General features: G+C 37.7%; 2 protein-coding genes and 1 long non-coding RNA gene across 4 annotated transcripts in view; 1 reads left to right on the plus strand and 2 right to left on the minus strand.

Annotated features, from left to right (window-relative positions):
- Positions 1 to 519, minus strand: part of gabbr1a (gamma-aminobutyric acid (GABA) B receptor, 1a) — a 52,135-nt gene extending 51,616 nt beyond the window's left edge. The window contains exon 1 of the mRNA XM_026935078.3: positions 211 to 519. The gene's annotated coding sequence lies outside the window, so the exon portion shown is untranslated. The remainder of the gene's footprint in view (positions 1 to 210) is intronic.
- A 1,983-nt stretch (positions 520 to 2,502) lies between these two features.
- sh3bp5la (SH3-binding domain protein 5-like, a) lies at positions 2,503 to 12,512 on the minus strand. The gene is made up of 6 exons (XM_026934965.3): positions 11,848 to 12,512; positions 11,670 to 11,732; positions 9,993 to 10,121; positions 9,657 to 9,815; positions 8,037 to 8,210; positions 2,503 to 6,600 (listed from the first exon to the last, which is right to left on the minus strand). The coding sequence occupies exons 1-6, from the start codon at positions 12,115 to 12,117 to the stop codon at positions 6,010 to 6,012; spliced, it is 1,386 nt and encodes a 461-aa protein (XP_026790766.3). The 5' UTR covers positions 12,118 to 12,512; the 3' UTR covers positions 2,503 to 6,009.
- Positions 12,513 to 12,605: 93 nt separating this feature from the next.
- LOC128320042 (uncharacterized) overlaps positions 12,606 to 12,942 on the plus strand; it is a 2,606-nt gene continuing 2,269 nt past the window's right edge. For both annotated transcript variants that reach the window (XR_008303493.1, XR_008303492.1), the window contains exon 1: positions 12,606 to 12,745. This is a non-coding gene — a long non-coding RNA (uncharacterized LOC128320042). The remainder of the gene's footprint in view (positions 12,746 to 12,942) is intronic.

Genomic DNA, 12,942 nt, shown 5'->3' on the forward strand with positions numbered 1-12,942 from the left:
TGGTGTCTACTGGTGAAGTTTGATGTAAATATTGTTAACAGCTGGGACTGAAACAACTAGACAAATCTTCTAAACAACAACAAACAAACAAGCAAACAAACCAACAACTCTGGCAGGATTGTAGAAATAAATAAATGAGATCTAGGCTGTAGATGCAGATCAGGTGGATTGTACAGAGAGCTGAAAGGAAAAGCAAAGTGATTTACTCACAAATGTTGACAGGCCCGGTGCAAAAAACACGTCCTTCAGAGGAACTGCCGCTTACAGGGTGTTTACATGCACAAACCTTGCAGGGCTTGAATAGTGCAAATCCAGCGTCGTTGCATAGGCTGACATATGGATGGCTTATAGCTCACTGCGTGTATTGCTTTGCAAAATAAAATTCCATCTGAGATCTGAATTGGATTATAGAATTACAAGCTATGTACAAATAAAAATACAAATACACCCCTTAGAAATGTTTCACGCTCAATATTGCATGTCCATCCTTCCTTCCTCCTCCTCTCCTCCTCCTCCTCCCTTCTTTTTTTCCACTCTTCTCCATCTCCGGCTTTTTTTTTTTTTTTTTTTTTTTTTTTTCCTTCTTAATTCCACCCGTCCTGCTAGAAACACCGCCCCCTAGGTCAGGACTGGTTTATAGTTCATACTCGAAAGTCGATTGTTTTCTCACATTGAAGGATGGATGGTCTGTCCAATCAGCGAGCTCCTTTTTTAAAAGAGGCGGGACTTGCAGGATGCGGGTGGGGAAGGAAAAATGCGACTCACTGACTTGCGACGTCACGTGAGGACACTGTGGTGTGCGTCGCTCTCCTTCACCATCGACCTGCTTGGTAAATTTCTGCCGGCTGGTAAATGGCCATCAGACTGAAATGCGGTTGAATATCTTATGCGATTTGGACTCTACTAGCTTTCTTGTGTCTAAAGTGACATTAGTGGTCTGTGCTTTCCTGATCTCAGCTTCTTCCTCTTTATCTTCCTCATCTCATCATCTATTTATACACATAGCTGATGAATAATTGAGGATAGAAGATCAGATTCTGCTCCAAAATCCAGTTTTTAATGATCAAGCGTAATGTGTTCACATTGGTAATTATTTCACATCCACAAAACACACACAGTCTTGAGGAACATATTTTCACTGAGTTGTATTACTGTATATTAAGCTAAAATGCAATGGTGTATACACCTAAACTAACCACCATCTCACTGTCCCAGTGAAATCTTTCAGCTTTGAGCTTTTGAAATATAATCTGCATGTTTTTTTCTTTTGCAGATGAGCAGTTGTTTTAATGGAAACCAGTTCACGTAATGTCAGAATTGTCCTCTGATCACTATGAGGGCATTTGGTCCTAAATCAAAAAGATAAATCATGGATGTGGTCACATGGGTGGAACAGAGGGGAAGCTGCCTGCCAATGTCATTTTGTGGACATTCATTTTGCCCTAAGATACAAATCAGATATTCTGCATGTCATGGTCCTGTACATAACCAGATGAGCCCCTGGCCTTTCCCACCCCATGTGTAAAAATCTGGACACACAGACAGAGCAGCTCTAAACCGAGGCCATAAAATTTTGTTAAATTAATAAGCTAGTCCTTGATGTACACTAAAAATAAAAGTGCCAGAAAGTGTTCTTTAGAGCAGACCCATTTTTGGTTTTCTCATAAACTTTTCAGTCCATGATTCTTTGAGCAATTTTGTTTTTACCCCCAGAAAACTCAATAATAGAACCATAAAAATCCTTCCACATAATGGTAGCACTTTTGATGTTTTTTTTTTTTTTAGTTCTCTGTTGGAAAGAAAAATTGTTAAAGATCCATCAATCAAGGAAATGATTTTTCTATATTATACTAAAAAAACATTATTTTTAAAGGCATATATGCTGTGACCATGTCATCACCCAGTCTCTCCACAGGGCGAAAGGGACCTCGTTATCTCAGACTGGACGTAAGCTGCATTTACATTCCCACTGAAAAGACATCCATCAGAAATTCAATCTTTATCTCCACTCAGGCTTCATATTTGGAGCTCCATATTGCAGCTCTCCCAGGGGACACACGAGGAGTCATAAGAGAGAAGAGTGAGATTTGAGAGATAAGATATTGTCATTGTACTTCTCGTTCACGCACACAGCTCGGTTCAGGAGGAGCATCACATGACTGCTTCCATTGGGAAAGACATATCTTTCTCTGCATTAGGGTCATCTGAAGGACAGAGATGGGGTGGGGAATGCAGGCTTTACAGGGGAGATCTCTTCAATCAACATTCTGAAACTCGAGAAAGGAGGCCAACGCTATATCTGAGGAAAATGATCAGGTCTCATGCGTCACCTATCTCAATAGCGAAATACTGGTGTAGCCTAATAATGACCACAATGAATTACTTTACCAGACACTATTCACTGTGGCTCTTATTTCCCTGGAATGAAACATTGCTGCCACACATGACTTCTTGTTCTATGCATTGGCTAAAAATTTTATGGAGACTCAATTCTCATTATCATTGATGTAACTGAACATTTTTATTAATATGATTATCTGATCTATACAATTAGATTATGTAGCACACTACATGAAACATGTTCATATGTCTTCAGGAAAAGGAGAAAGTCATAACACAACTAAGAACTTTGCACTGAAAATACAATTACACAGATGAACAAAATGGAGATAAAGCTATACTTCAACTGCATGAAATTTACCTTTATACATAAAATTTATGTATAATAAAGTATTGTTCTGTCAGACATTGCACATTTCATCTTCATGAAGAACAATCTTTACAGAGAGTATCAAACAAAATATATAAATGCTATTAAAGAAAACAGGAAAATCTAGCATATAGACAGTCAAGAAATACACAGCTATGACCATCTTAAATAATTAACACAAAAAAGTTACTATCATTCAATAGTCAGCTGTATCATAACACAAATTATAACTACAGAATGCCTGCTTAATATTTAAAATATTATACATCAAAATTCCAGTTGCTGAATAAAAATAAATTAACACTGAATGCAATAGTAAATCTTATAATAAATGATTTACTGAATATAATGATAAAGCAAGGACAATTCTTGCAATCTACTGAGCAGCATGTCTTATAGAAGCACACAAACTATGAAAAATCTATTTAGCTTGAACCTGATAACAATCAACTGACTTGAAGGATCTTACATGTTTGCTAATATTGAATAATATACAAGTCTAAGATAAAAATAAAAAAGGCATGTTATAATTTAAGGCTAATTTCATTTAGACTTTAAGGGCAGTGTGAGAAAGGTGTACTGAAACCAATTCACAAAAACAGGATATATAATCATGTGAATGTAGTAGTCAGTGAGTCAGTATTGCTTCTGAGTGAAATTGGAGAGTTTGTTTATTACTATGCAGTTCAACGTGTCTGCAAGTTAAAGATGCAATTCTAGGAAAAAGGGGAATGAGCATTATGTTGCATGTATTTAACTTGTAAAAGGTAAAGTAGGGGAAAACGAATTCATGTTGTCAGTGAAAACTACATTAAGATAAGAAATATTAGGGGTGTAGTTATCGGACAATTTTGGATCGATGCATCAATTTAAAAGGCAACGACTGAAATAAATTGAGGCCCCAATCATAAATCAGTTATTACTGAAAAAGAACAGACAACTGGTGTGTAAGAAATAATTCATATTTGTAAACTGATAAATGTGAACTGTAAATAATTAAACAGGCCATGAAGGTGATTTGCCTGTAACTCTGATACGTCAAACAGTCCTTCTCGACTTCATCATCATTCGCAAATTAACGGCAGGCTTACTACCGAATCCACAACATAGTTGATCACGTATAGATCAGAGGCTACTAAATCTAATCGTATCAAATCGTACCTTAGCAGATTCAGTTGTATCGGCAAATATCAACTCATTGCCTTAAGAATCAAAATCGTATCTTTTCATGTGGAAGCCTGAGGTTCACACCCATAATAAATATGCATTCAACCATCTTCCTGCATCGCTGTTGTTAACATTTGTAAATCATAAATAAAACTCACCCACACATTCCAAGGTTTTGTGTTCTGCAGTTTGTGGAAAATGGAAAATATCAGCTTCATGACCTTAAGCTTGTCTGGGTTAAAGAGGTGTAAATTGACTTCAGTGGTAATTATTGAGGCGGCTGTTTATTGCCTTTTAGCAGCTGTCATTTAAGTGTTCGTCTAGCCTGGTCAGTCAGTTCCAACTTGCAATCATATAAATGTCTTGTAAATGCCATTTTACATTAAAAAATGCTGTTTAACTCTAAATATACTCAACACCAAAAGTAATCGACAATTGGTATTTTAATACCAGATTAAACTTTTATTATTTATAAGCTAGGCTTTAGAAAGACATGAAAGGCTTGTACAGATAAAACACATTTAAATAATGAATGCAGAATAAACTACTAAAGACTACAGTATAGTCAGTTTAAAATACACCTCTGTGTTCTTTAGTTTGTCTGAGGATTTTAATGTATTGTCTTTTTCATCTTTCTCCATGTCAGTATCTATGCAAACAATTAAAAAGCCAAATTGAGCGTAAAGAGGCTGGTGTAGAACTAAAATGTCAAGAAATTAATTATTGGTTCAGTATTTTTGTTTTAAGCGTAATTGTAAGGACATTTTAATCGTATCTACAGGGTGCTGTCATTAATTTCAAAGATTTACTTTGATAAAATATGTGCATTGTGCTACGGATTTTATGCAAATTACCTGCAGTGTGTCTTCTATTAGCATTATCTAAGACTCCACACGATACCCTAAAGCATTTGCTTTTTTTATGTTCAATTTATTTTCATGCAATAATTTACAAGTTCTGCTGTTACTATCAGCACCAACGACAACCTCTGCATCCCTGGGTGTCTTTTAACATCTCACATTTCATAATATATTGCAAAATGAGTGTGTTTGTCACTGCATTTTTAATTACCTGCTGAACCGTTGCACAAGACTATACTGGATTCAGTTTCATTAGACTGGAGCTGGGTTTAAGTCTATCTCTCATCATTCATCACAGCTATTCACAAGAAGTCCATTTCTTTCTAATCCCTTTCCTGATGCAAAGTGCAATTACAGGGCTAATGTTCTCACAGATAGGAAAATTGATGAAGAGATGGTCAGTACTGCTCAAATCCAGCTTGAAATATGCAATGCAACAGCCTTGATAACTATTTCAAATGTTATTCCTCACACTGTCATACTGGTAGTTTTGTGGATTCACATATTGTGGCTGTTGACATGGAGACTAAACTGGACCATATTATCCTACTATACTAGACTAAAAAGGTCTTCCCTGATGTGTTGGGGAAAAAAACAGACTTGGTGGAATGTAAGACTGGACAATATGACAATATGGTAAAGATCGTAACCTGATGATTTACAGCAGAGTTGGTCAGTGTTATAAATGTACAGATGATATTTGTCATACTTTGAGAAAAGCATATTGTGAAATTGTTGCTCACAGTAACAAGTAGCTGATTGGATATTACTTTTTACATATCCGATGATTCATTTTCATTTTCTCCCTGTGTTTGTGTAGGTTTTCTCTGAGTTTTCTGGTTTCCTCCCACCCACCAAATGATAAATGATAAATTGCCCCTAGTTGTTAAGCGTGTGTGAATGTGTGTGTGCATGGTGTCCTGCGATGGACTGGCGTCCCATCCAGCGTGTATTCCCATTTTAAACCCAGTGTTCTCCGGATTCTCTGCAACCCTTTCCAGGATAAAGCATTTACCAAAGATGAATGAATGTTTCATTTTTCCTTCTTTCTGAATGTTAAATAATTTTTTTGCAATTAAAAATAACATTAAAACCATTCCATAGGTTGCATTGGTTCTTTTTAAAAATATGACCACTGTTTATCTGTTACAATGTTATCACTGCTAAATATCCTGATACATATTGTGTACTGTGGAAATGTCTTCAAGTATCACCAAATCACCCACTCCTACTCAAATGTTCCCCTTCATGTGACCCCGAGGTGAGCTTTACTCACAAACTCACACTCCTGTGATGCTGCTTGATGAGCTGCTCTTGTTTCTCAATCTCTGTAAAATCCAACTTTTTGTTCTTTTTTTGTTCCACTCCTCCAATCTCTTCATCTCCCTCTTTCCCCCTTTCCTCCTCTTCCCCAGAAAGACTAACAGAGTCACTCAGCTGGCCGAGATGCTCAACAGAGTCGCACTTCTCCAAATCAGAAGCAATGGTTTTAAAGCTAAAAACGGAGGTGGAGTCCGAACCCACTCCAGATGTCGGTCTCCGTTTTTCTCCCTCCCACCAGCCAGACTCCCTGTGTCTCTCCACCCACTCTTGTGTCTTAGCCTCTTGGCCGTCCACCCATTCATTTGACTTATTGCGGCCTCCACAGTGTCCACCTTCAGTCCTCGTAGTAATTACCGCCTCGGCTCCTATAGGAGGACTGCGTGTTTTGAAGGATTTTGTAGATCCATTCTCAGAATGATCCGGTCCTCTCTGGGCATGGATCTCCTCGCTGATTTTCTCCAAGCGCTGCAGAGTGTAGGAGTAATGCTTCTTCACTTCACTCACACGCTCTTCTAACTGAGTTACCTTCAATTTGTGCTCCTGCAAACATGATACAACAAGTCTCAGCACAGTCGGCTTGGCATGCCCAAATATGAGGGGGAGATGAGCAAAGAGAAAGATAAATGTTTATACAGCAAACAGGAATATGTTTTACCAGAACAATCAAATCACAAACTAACTTTGTATCTCTGCAGTGGAGCTAACTGTTGTTCAGAAATAGTAACAGTTTTATTATCCAAGACATTGCCATTGCCAATGTAACTGTATACATCTTAAATTTACATAATGCAAATAATCAACTGATTTATTAATGTTGTTAGCATAAGCAGTGATTCATTGCTTTTAAGACACTGCACTTGTGTAATATTCAAATCTGCGCAACTCAATATTACATAGTCACAAATGCTATACTTTATCACTTTCACTGACAACACAATAAACATAAGCTTTTCAGCTGGTCATCAAAGTGCGATATGCGAGCTGTCTGTCACTTTTCACTGACAAATCAGGGATTTTTTGCTTTTCTTTATCATGTCTCTCTTCTTCTGTATTTTTGGACACTGCCTGTGTCATCAGTGTTTGACTATTTTTCCACTACATATAGAAACTACATATATTATGTATAGAAATGAGAATTTGTACATGGATGCAATAATAGAGTTACACTACATGGCCAACAGTTTGTGGATCCTTGACCATCACCCCCATATGTGCTTGTTGAACATCCCATTCCAGATTTAGTGCTCCTTTGCTGTTATAATAACCTCCACTCTTCTGGGAAGGCTTTATTCTCGACTGTGGAATGTGGCTGTGGGGATGTGTGTTCATTCAGCCACAAGAGCATTAGTGAGGTCAGGCACTGATGTCGTGTGAGGAGGCCTGGTGTGCAGTCGGTGTTCCAGTTCATCCCAAAGATGTTCAGAGGGGTTGAGGTCAGGACTCTGTGCAGGACACTCGAGTTCTTCCACACCAATCTTGTCAAACCATGTCTTTACGGAGCTTGATTTGTGCATTGTCATGCTGGAACAGGTTTGGGCCTCTTAGTTCCAGTGAAGGGAAATTGTAATGCTACAGCATACAAAGACATTCTATACAACTGTGTGCTTTGAACTTTGTGGCAACAGTATAGGGGAGGCTCACATATGCGTGTGACGGTCAAGTGTCCACATACTTTTGACCATATAGTGTACTTGCTTGTGCCAAATTATACCCGCATTTAACTGGTGGGTGGGTGTTCATTTCAAGTCATAATAGTAAGGCAATCTCTATACAGTTTCTAATAATTAAAATGATTTTAACACTACTATGTTTTTTTAGAAATCGGGTTTAGATTGTGCATGCACAAAAATATAATAAATCCTGTCTTTTAAATGCACTGTACAGAGTGTTTTTCTCAGTAACCAATTTATCCTAGTCAGGCTCTCGATGTGTATATGAATCTCACCATGTAAAGTGCAGCATAAAATCTTACTGACCTCCAATATGGAGTTAAACTGGACCTTGAGTTCGAAGTAAGGCTTCGACTTGATAATGGTCCTCTTGAGGGATTTCTGCAGGGTCTGTACACGAGCCTCAGCTGCCTGACACAGCTGGGTGACACGCATGTGCTCTCGTTCACTCCGCAGTCGCTCATCCTCAGCCTCGTTCACCTAGTAAAACAAAAACAGACCAGGCTTCATCTTAGTGACTCTCAACAGGGGTATCTGAAAGTAATACTTATGCAACAAGAACTCGCTATGTAAGAGCTGAGACATTCACACCCGGGGCATTAACCACACACTGACATGCAGGACCATGCATTTTCAGTTATCCAGTAATTTCAGTACAGGCTTACACAGACTCGCTATCACAGAGTCATGAAACCTGTGATATTCACAATCTGTCTGTAACCTTTTGACTGAAATATGTGGAATTTTTTTTCGTTCCTTGTTCTGTATTACTGGGCACTGCCTGAGCTGCCACTATTTATTTTTTTTTTTTTACACATCAACTACATAAAACCTACAGATCAACTGGTTTTTGAAATCAAAATTTCCTTATAAATAGTACAATAACGGAGTGCCAAATTATACACACACAGACCCATTTAAGCCATGAATTAAACATTTTCAGTATTCCAATCATGATTGCATAGTGTTGGACCAAATCTGGTGCAAAGGCACACAACATGCATTGAAATTAGAATGTGATAAAAAGCAATCGGATCAGCTCCAAAAGGTTTCGGCTAGCGGCACAACAGAGGAGGTGACAGTGATGAGTAAATAAACTGCTATTTATACTCACTGTCATGGTTACATTTCATCATGCTTACACAGTGTCAATGGCATTGTTTTACAGCAGTGATTAATTATGAGCGGTGTAACGATAATGAAAGGCTACCGGCCTTCTGAAATAAGCATGTTCAGTGGTATAAAAATAATCTCCTACTCATGTCATGCTGACAGCTGGCAGACTTCCCACACACTACCCAACTTATTTGCATTTCATACAGGAGAAAGGTCCAATTACAATGTGTACAGAAAGCAAACACAGCTGTAAACGTGGCGTTAAAGCCAAACAACCACTAAGATACTTTTTCCATCATCTGTTTTAGCAGTTGTTTTCAAATTCTTCCTTCTTGCAGCCAAGGAGAGACATAAAACCACACTAAAGTCAAGGCTTAATTATGGGCAGATCTGGACTTTGGACAAAATAACAAGAGTATATAATAGGGCTGGGCAATATGATGATTATAATATCACTATTAGGATGCAGCACACTTTTCTGACATATTGTGGACATTGTCAGTATTTTTCTAACAATTATAAATTAATTTGATTGGAAGCAACTGATTAAATGTTAGAATGTTACAATTTTGTACAGATTTCCCACTTGTTTTTAGTATTAAATAATTTATTTTTGTAGACATAAATAGTTTTTGAATGCAACACTACTGTTTTGCTGGTAGTTTGTTAGCAAACCTATATATTCCGACGCATATTGTGTATTGAAGAAATGTCTTCGAGTATCATGATATGATTCGCTTTTGTCATATCACCAACCCCGTAGTGTATACGCTAATAAAAGGTAGTGTACTCTAATAAAAGGGCAGATACCTTGGCAGTGGCATGATTGAGCATCTCTTGCCAGGTTTGATCCAGAGTCTTATCTGCACCAAGGCCCTGCTCAGCCACGTACACCATCTCCCGTGCAGCCGTGTGCATGGAAACGGCCCTCTCGTATCTAAGCGCAGCCTTCTGGGTCTCCTGCTGGGCCTGAGAGGTGCATAACAAAATCAGAAAGCATTAAGAGAGACAGGGCCAAGCTGAGTAGGAGTAATCATATGATACAGCAAGAGTCTGTCCTGGAAGTTATGCTAAAAGAGTCTGAGTATTGAAGCTTGTTCTTACAGATGCATTAATTCACACAGACATAATTAACAATATAAGTACCTCTTTAGCTAATCTCCGTGCCTCATAGTAAGGTCTGGCTTTCTCAATGCAAGAGCCCAGCTGAGAGCTTAGTGCATTGAGCTTCCTGGCTGAATCTGTAAATATTTTCCTGTAGCTTGACCTCTCTTCCTAGGGGGGTAAAAGATAAAATAAGAGTCATATATTCATACATAATCAACTGTGTGCTGTTTGATCTGCATCATGTTTCAGAAATCTGTTCATTATGTACTGTACCACGAGTTTCCTTCAAGGAAAAAATGAATATATAACATCAATGATATATTGAGTTTAAACATATGGAGATGTTCTAAAATTTAAATTCACCATAATACGTTTTTTTATTTTTTTTTTTTCTTCAGTGGCTTCAAAACTGTAGGGCATTCACACAAATAATATCCTGTGAAGACTTCCCTGGAGAGAATAACAGCACTCTGCATCTCTTTCTGTAATGTCTAAAACATTTGAGACATTTGCAAAGGAACTTGTATCATTGCTCCATACACAACATTTCAAGTTCTAAAATATTCTTAGGCTTGCAGATGTGGACTGCCTACAGGCTTTCAGTAAGGTTCAAATGCAAAGACTGAGATGGTCATCTTGTTAAAAAACAATCCGTTTACACACAGTTTTTAACTTCCTGGCAGAGGCAACTTGTTTTGAGGGTAAATTATTGTTGTATACAACACAGAGTCCTGAACCACTAGCCACTCAACAGCCTCAAAGAACTGACCACTATATTTTACAATGGGTAAGGTGTTTTTCTTATGCAGGGGAAGTTCAGGCACTATAGTTTGTGGACTGTTCTCTTTTTTTTTCTTGCAACCCTTCCAAGTAACTTGTTGTTATGGATGTAGTTTCTAACAGCTGACTTTGATACTTGGCAAACAGGACTTCCAAATCTTTTTTTTTTTTTTAATGATTGTGTTTAATGGTATATTAAGATAAGATAAGATAAGATAACATAAGATAAGAGAAACTTTATTAATCCCCGAAGGGGAAATTCAGGTAGTCTTGTAGATAAGTAAGAAAGAAAGTAGTAAGAGTAGTAAAAAAGTAGTAAGGGTAGTAGAAATTAGTGAGATTAGTAAAGTAGTGAAGTAGTAAAGTAATGAGAGTAGTGATTAGTCATCTGCCATTGGCTAAGGTGTTAACCTGCTTAAGGTCAACGACGAATTGAAACTTGGGTTTTTCCCGGGTCGATGAACAACATGGTAATGGAAGACAGGGTTTTTACCTGAGTACAACCTAATATTCAGTCAAAAGAGTTTCAGAATACTATATGTATGTGTGTATATATATATATATATATATATATATATATATATATATATATATATATGTATATGTATATGTATATATGAGTGTGTGTTTGCATTTAGAAATGACAATTTGCAATTTGTAAAATTTGTCTAGGACAAAATTATATTATTTGCAAAGGATGTTGTTAGTGGAAAGTAGTTTCTCTGAGAAATTTCACACCATTTTTTCATCCGATTGTTTTGCGTTTTCTCTTGAAGGGTGCTAACAGTTATGAGGTTAACTTTTACAGCAGCAATTTTTTTACAGAAGCAACTTTTTGCAGCATTATTCTACTTTTCTGTACATCTCAGAACTAACACTTTAGTGTTCGTGGCATTTTCTCTATTTGAAACGGACACACTATGGCACTGATGTTACCTCTAGCTGCAGCTCCAGCTGGTTGATCTCTTCACTGGCTTCATTCAGATGCTCCAGCTCCTCCTGGATCAAGTACAACAGTTGCAATTATCCAGCAAAATATCCATCCAGTGTCTCCATGATGCTGAACACTCTCAAATGAATCTGAAATATCAGGACCTAGGTACTTCCCAGTTACCTGTATTCTGGGGTCCAGCTCTTCATCAGGCTGCTTCTTATGCACCTCTAGCTCCTCTTGTTGTTGTTGTTGTTGTTGTTGATGATGATCTAGCATTTCATACTCTTCAGTCTCTTCCCTTTTCGCAGACTCGCCATCAACATCTCTGTCTTTACACTGCAAACCACAATCTTGTATTCTTCCTCCAAGACTTTTTTCACAGTTCTCTGTTTTCTGGACAGCCAGCGAACCGGGAGGATTCTCTCGCAAGTCAGTCTGCTCCATCTCCATGTTCTTCCTCAGTCTATCACACGAATACAATACGAATCGATACCAAACTATTTAGCTCACTAGCTAAAATGACCATAAAATGTATACCGACTAACGTCAGTTGGCTAGCAGCGCTAATACATGTTTATGTTCATGTTTATGTTTATGTTTATGTTTTCTCCTCCCTCTTCTCCTTTATCAGCTAGCTGTCCTGTGCTAGCCAGCTGACTTACAAACATATTTTCTATATCCGACGACCATAATTTAGTGACCTCCAATGCTACTAAACTATCTGCATAATAAATACACTGGAAAAATCACAAAATTAAGAAAGTTTTTATCATAATAGCTGCACACTCGGACTAAGTCAACAACGCTAGCTACAAAGCGGAATGAGAAGTAAGGTTAATTCGAAAACGCGTAGGTGTGCGTGGGCAGCTCGGCTTCCGTAGACCGATGACGAAGGATGACGCTTATGACTCGTGTCACGAATTTATGAAACGTTTGCTCGAGTGTGTGGTTTGTGTTTGAGTCAGATTTTCATACTGTACTTCTTTCCTCCCACAGATACATGTGTCATATATCAATTAAGCAAGGAAGAAAACACTTCAGGAAGTGCTGTTACAGGAAAATAACCAACGACTGAATGGTGTGTTCTGTTAATACTCTGGAGTTGAATTTCCCATAACAGCAAGTCCCAAGATGTTTTATTCCTCTTATACCACTGCAATTTGCCAGAGATTCCTTTTTTTTAATTTAAAAACCATCATACTTTTTATACATTTATAGGTACAGTTAATGTTATTATGTAGAATGTCTGGGAAACAAGTTAGTGCTTGGCAGCTA

Source organism: Pangasianodon hypophthalmus, chromosome 14 (assembly GCF_027358585.1).
Source record: "Pangasianodon hypophthalmus isolate fPanHyp1 chromosome 14, fPanHyp1.pri, whole genome shotgun sequence".
Taxonomy (NCBI): domain Eukaryota; kingdom Metazoa; phylum Chordata; class Actinopteri; order Siluriformes; family Pangasiidae; genus Pangasianodon; species Pangasianodon hypophthalmus.

What these genes read in the sequence shown, in the direction of transcription:
- sh3bp5la (XM_026934965.3), bottom strand. Translation starts at nt 12,117, where the DNA reads ATGGAGATGGAGCAGACTGACTTGCGAGAGAATCCTCCCGGTTCGCTG. An exon ending in CACGGAGATTAGCTAAAGAG is followed by an intron (nt 9,816 to 9,992) that starts GTACTTATATTG and finishes TGCACCTCTCAG; the next exon opens with GCCCAGCAGGAGACCCAGAA. An exon ending in TCAATCATGCCACTGCCAAG is followed by an intron (nt 8,211 to 9,656) that starts GTATCTGCCCTT and finishes TTGTTTTACTAG; the next exon opens with GTGAACGAGGCTGAGGATGA.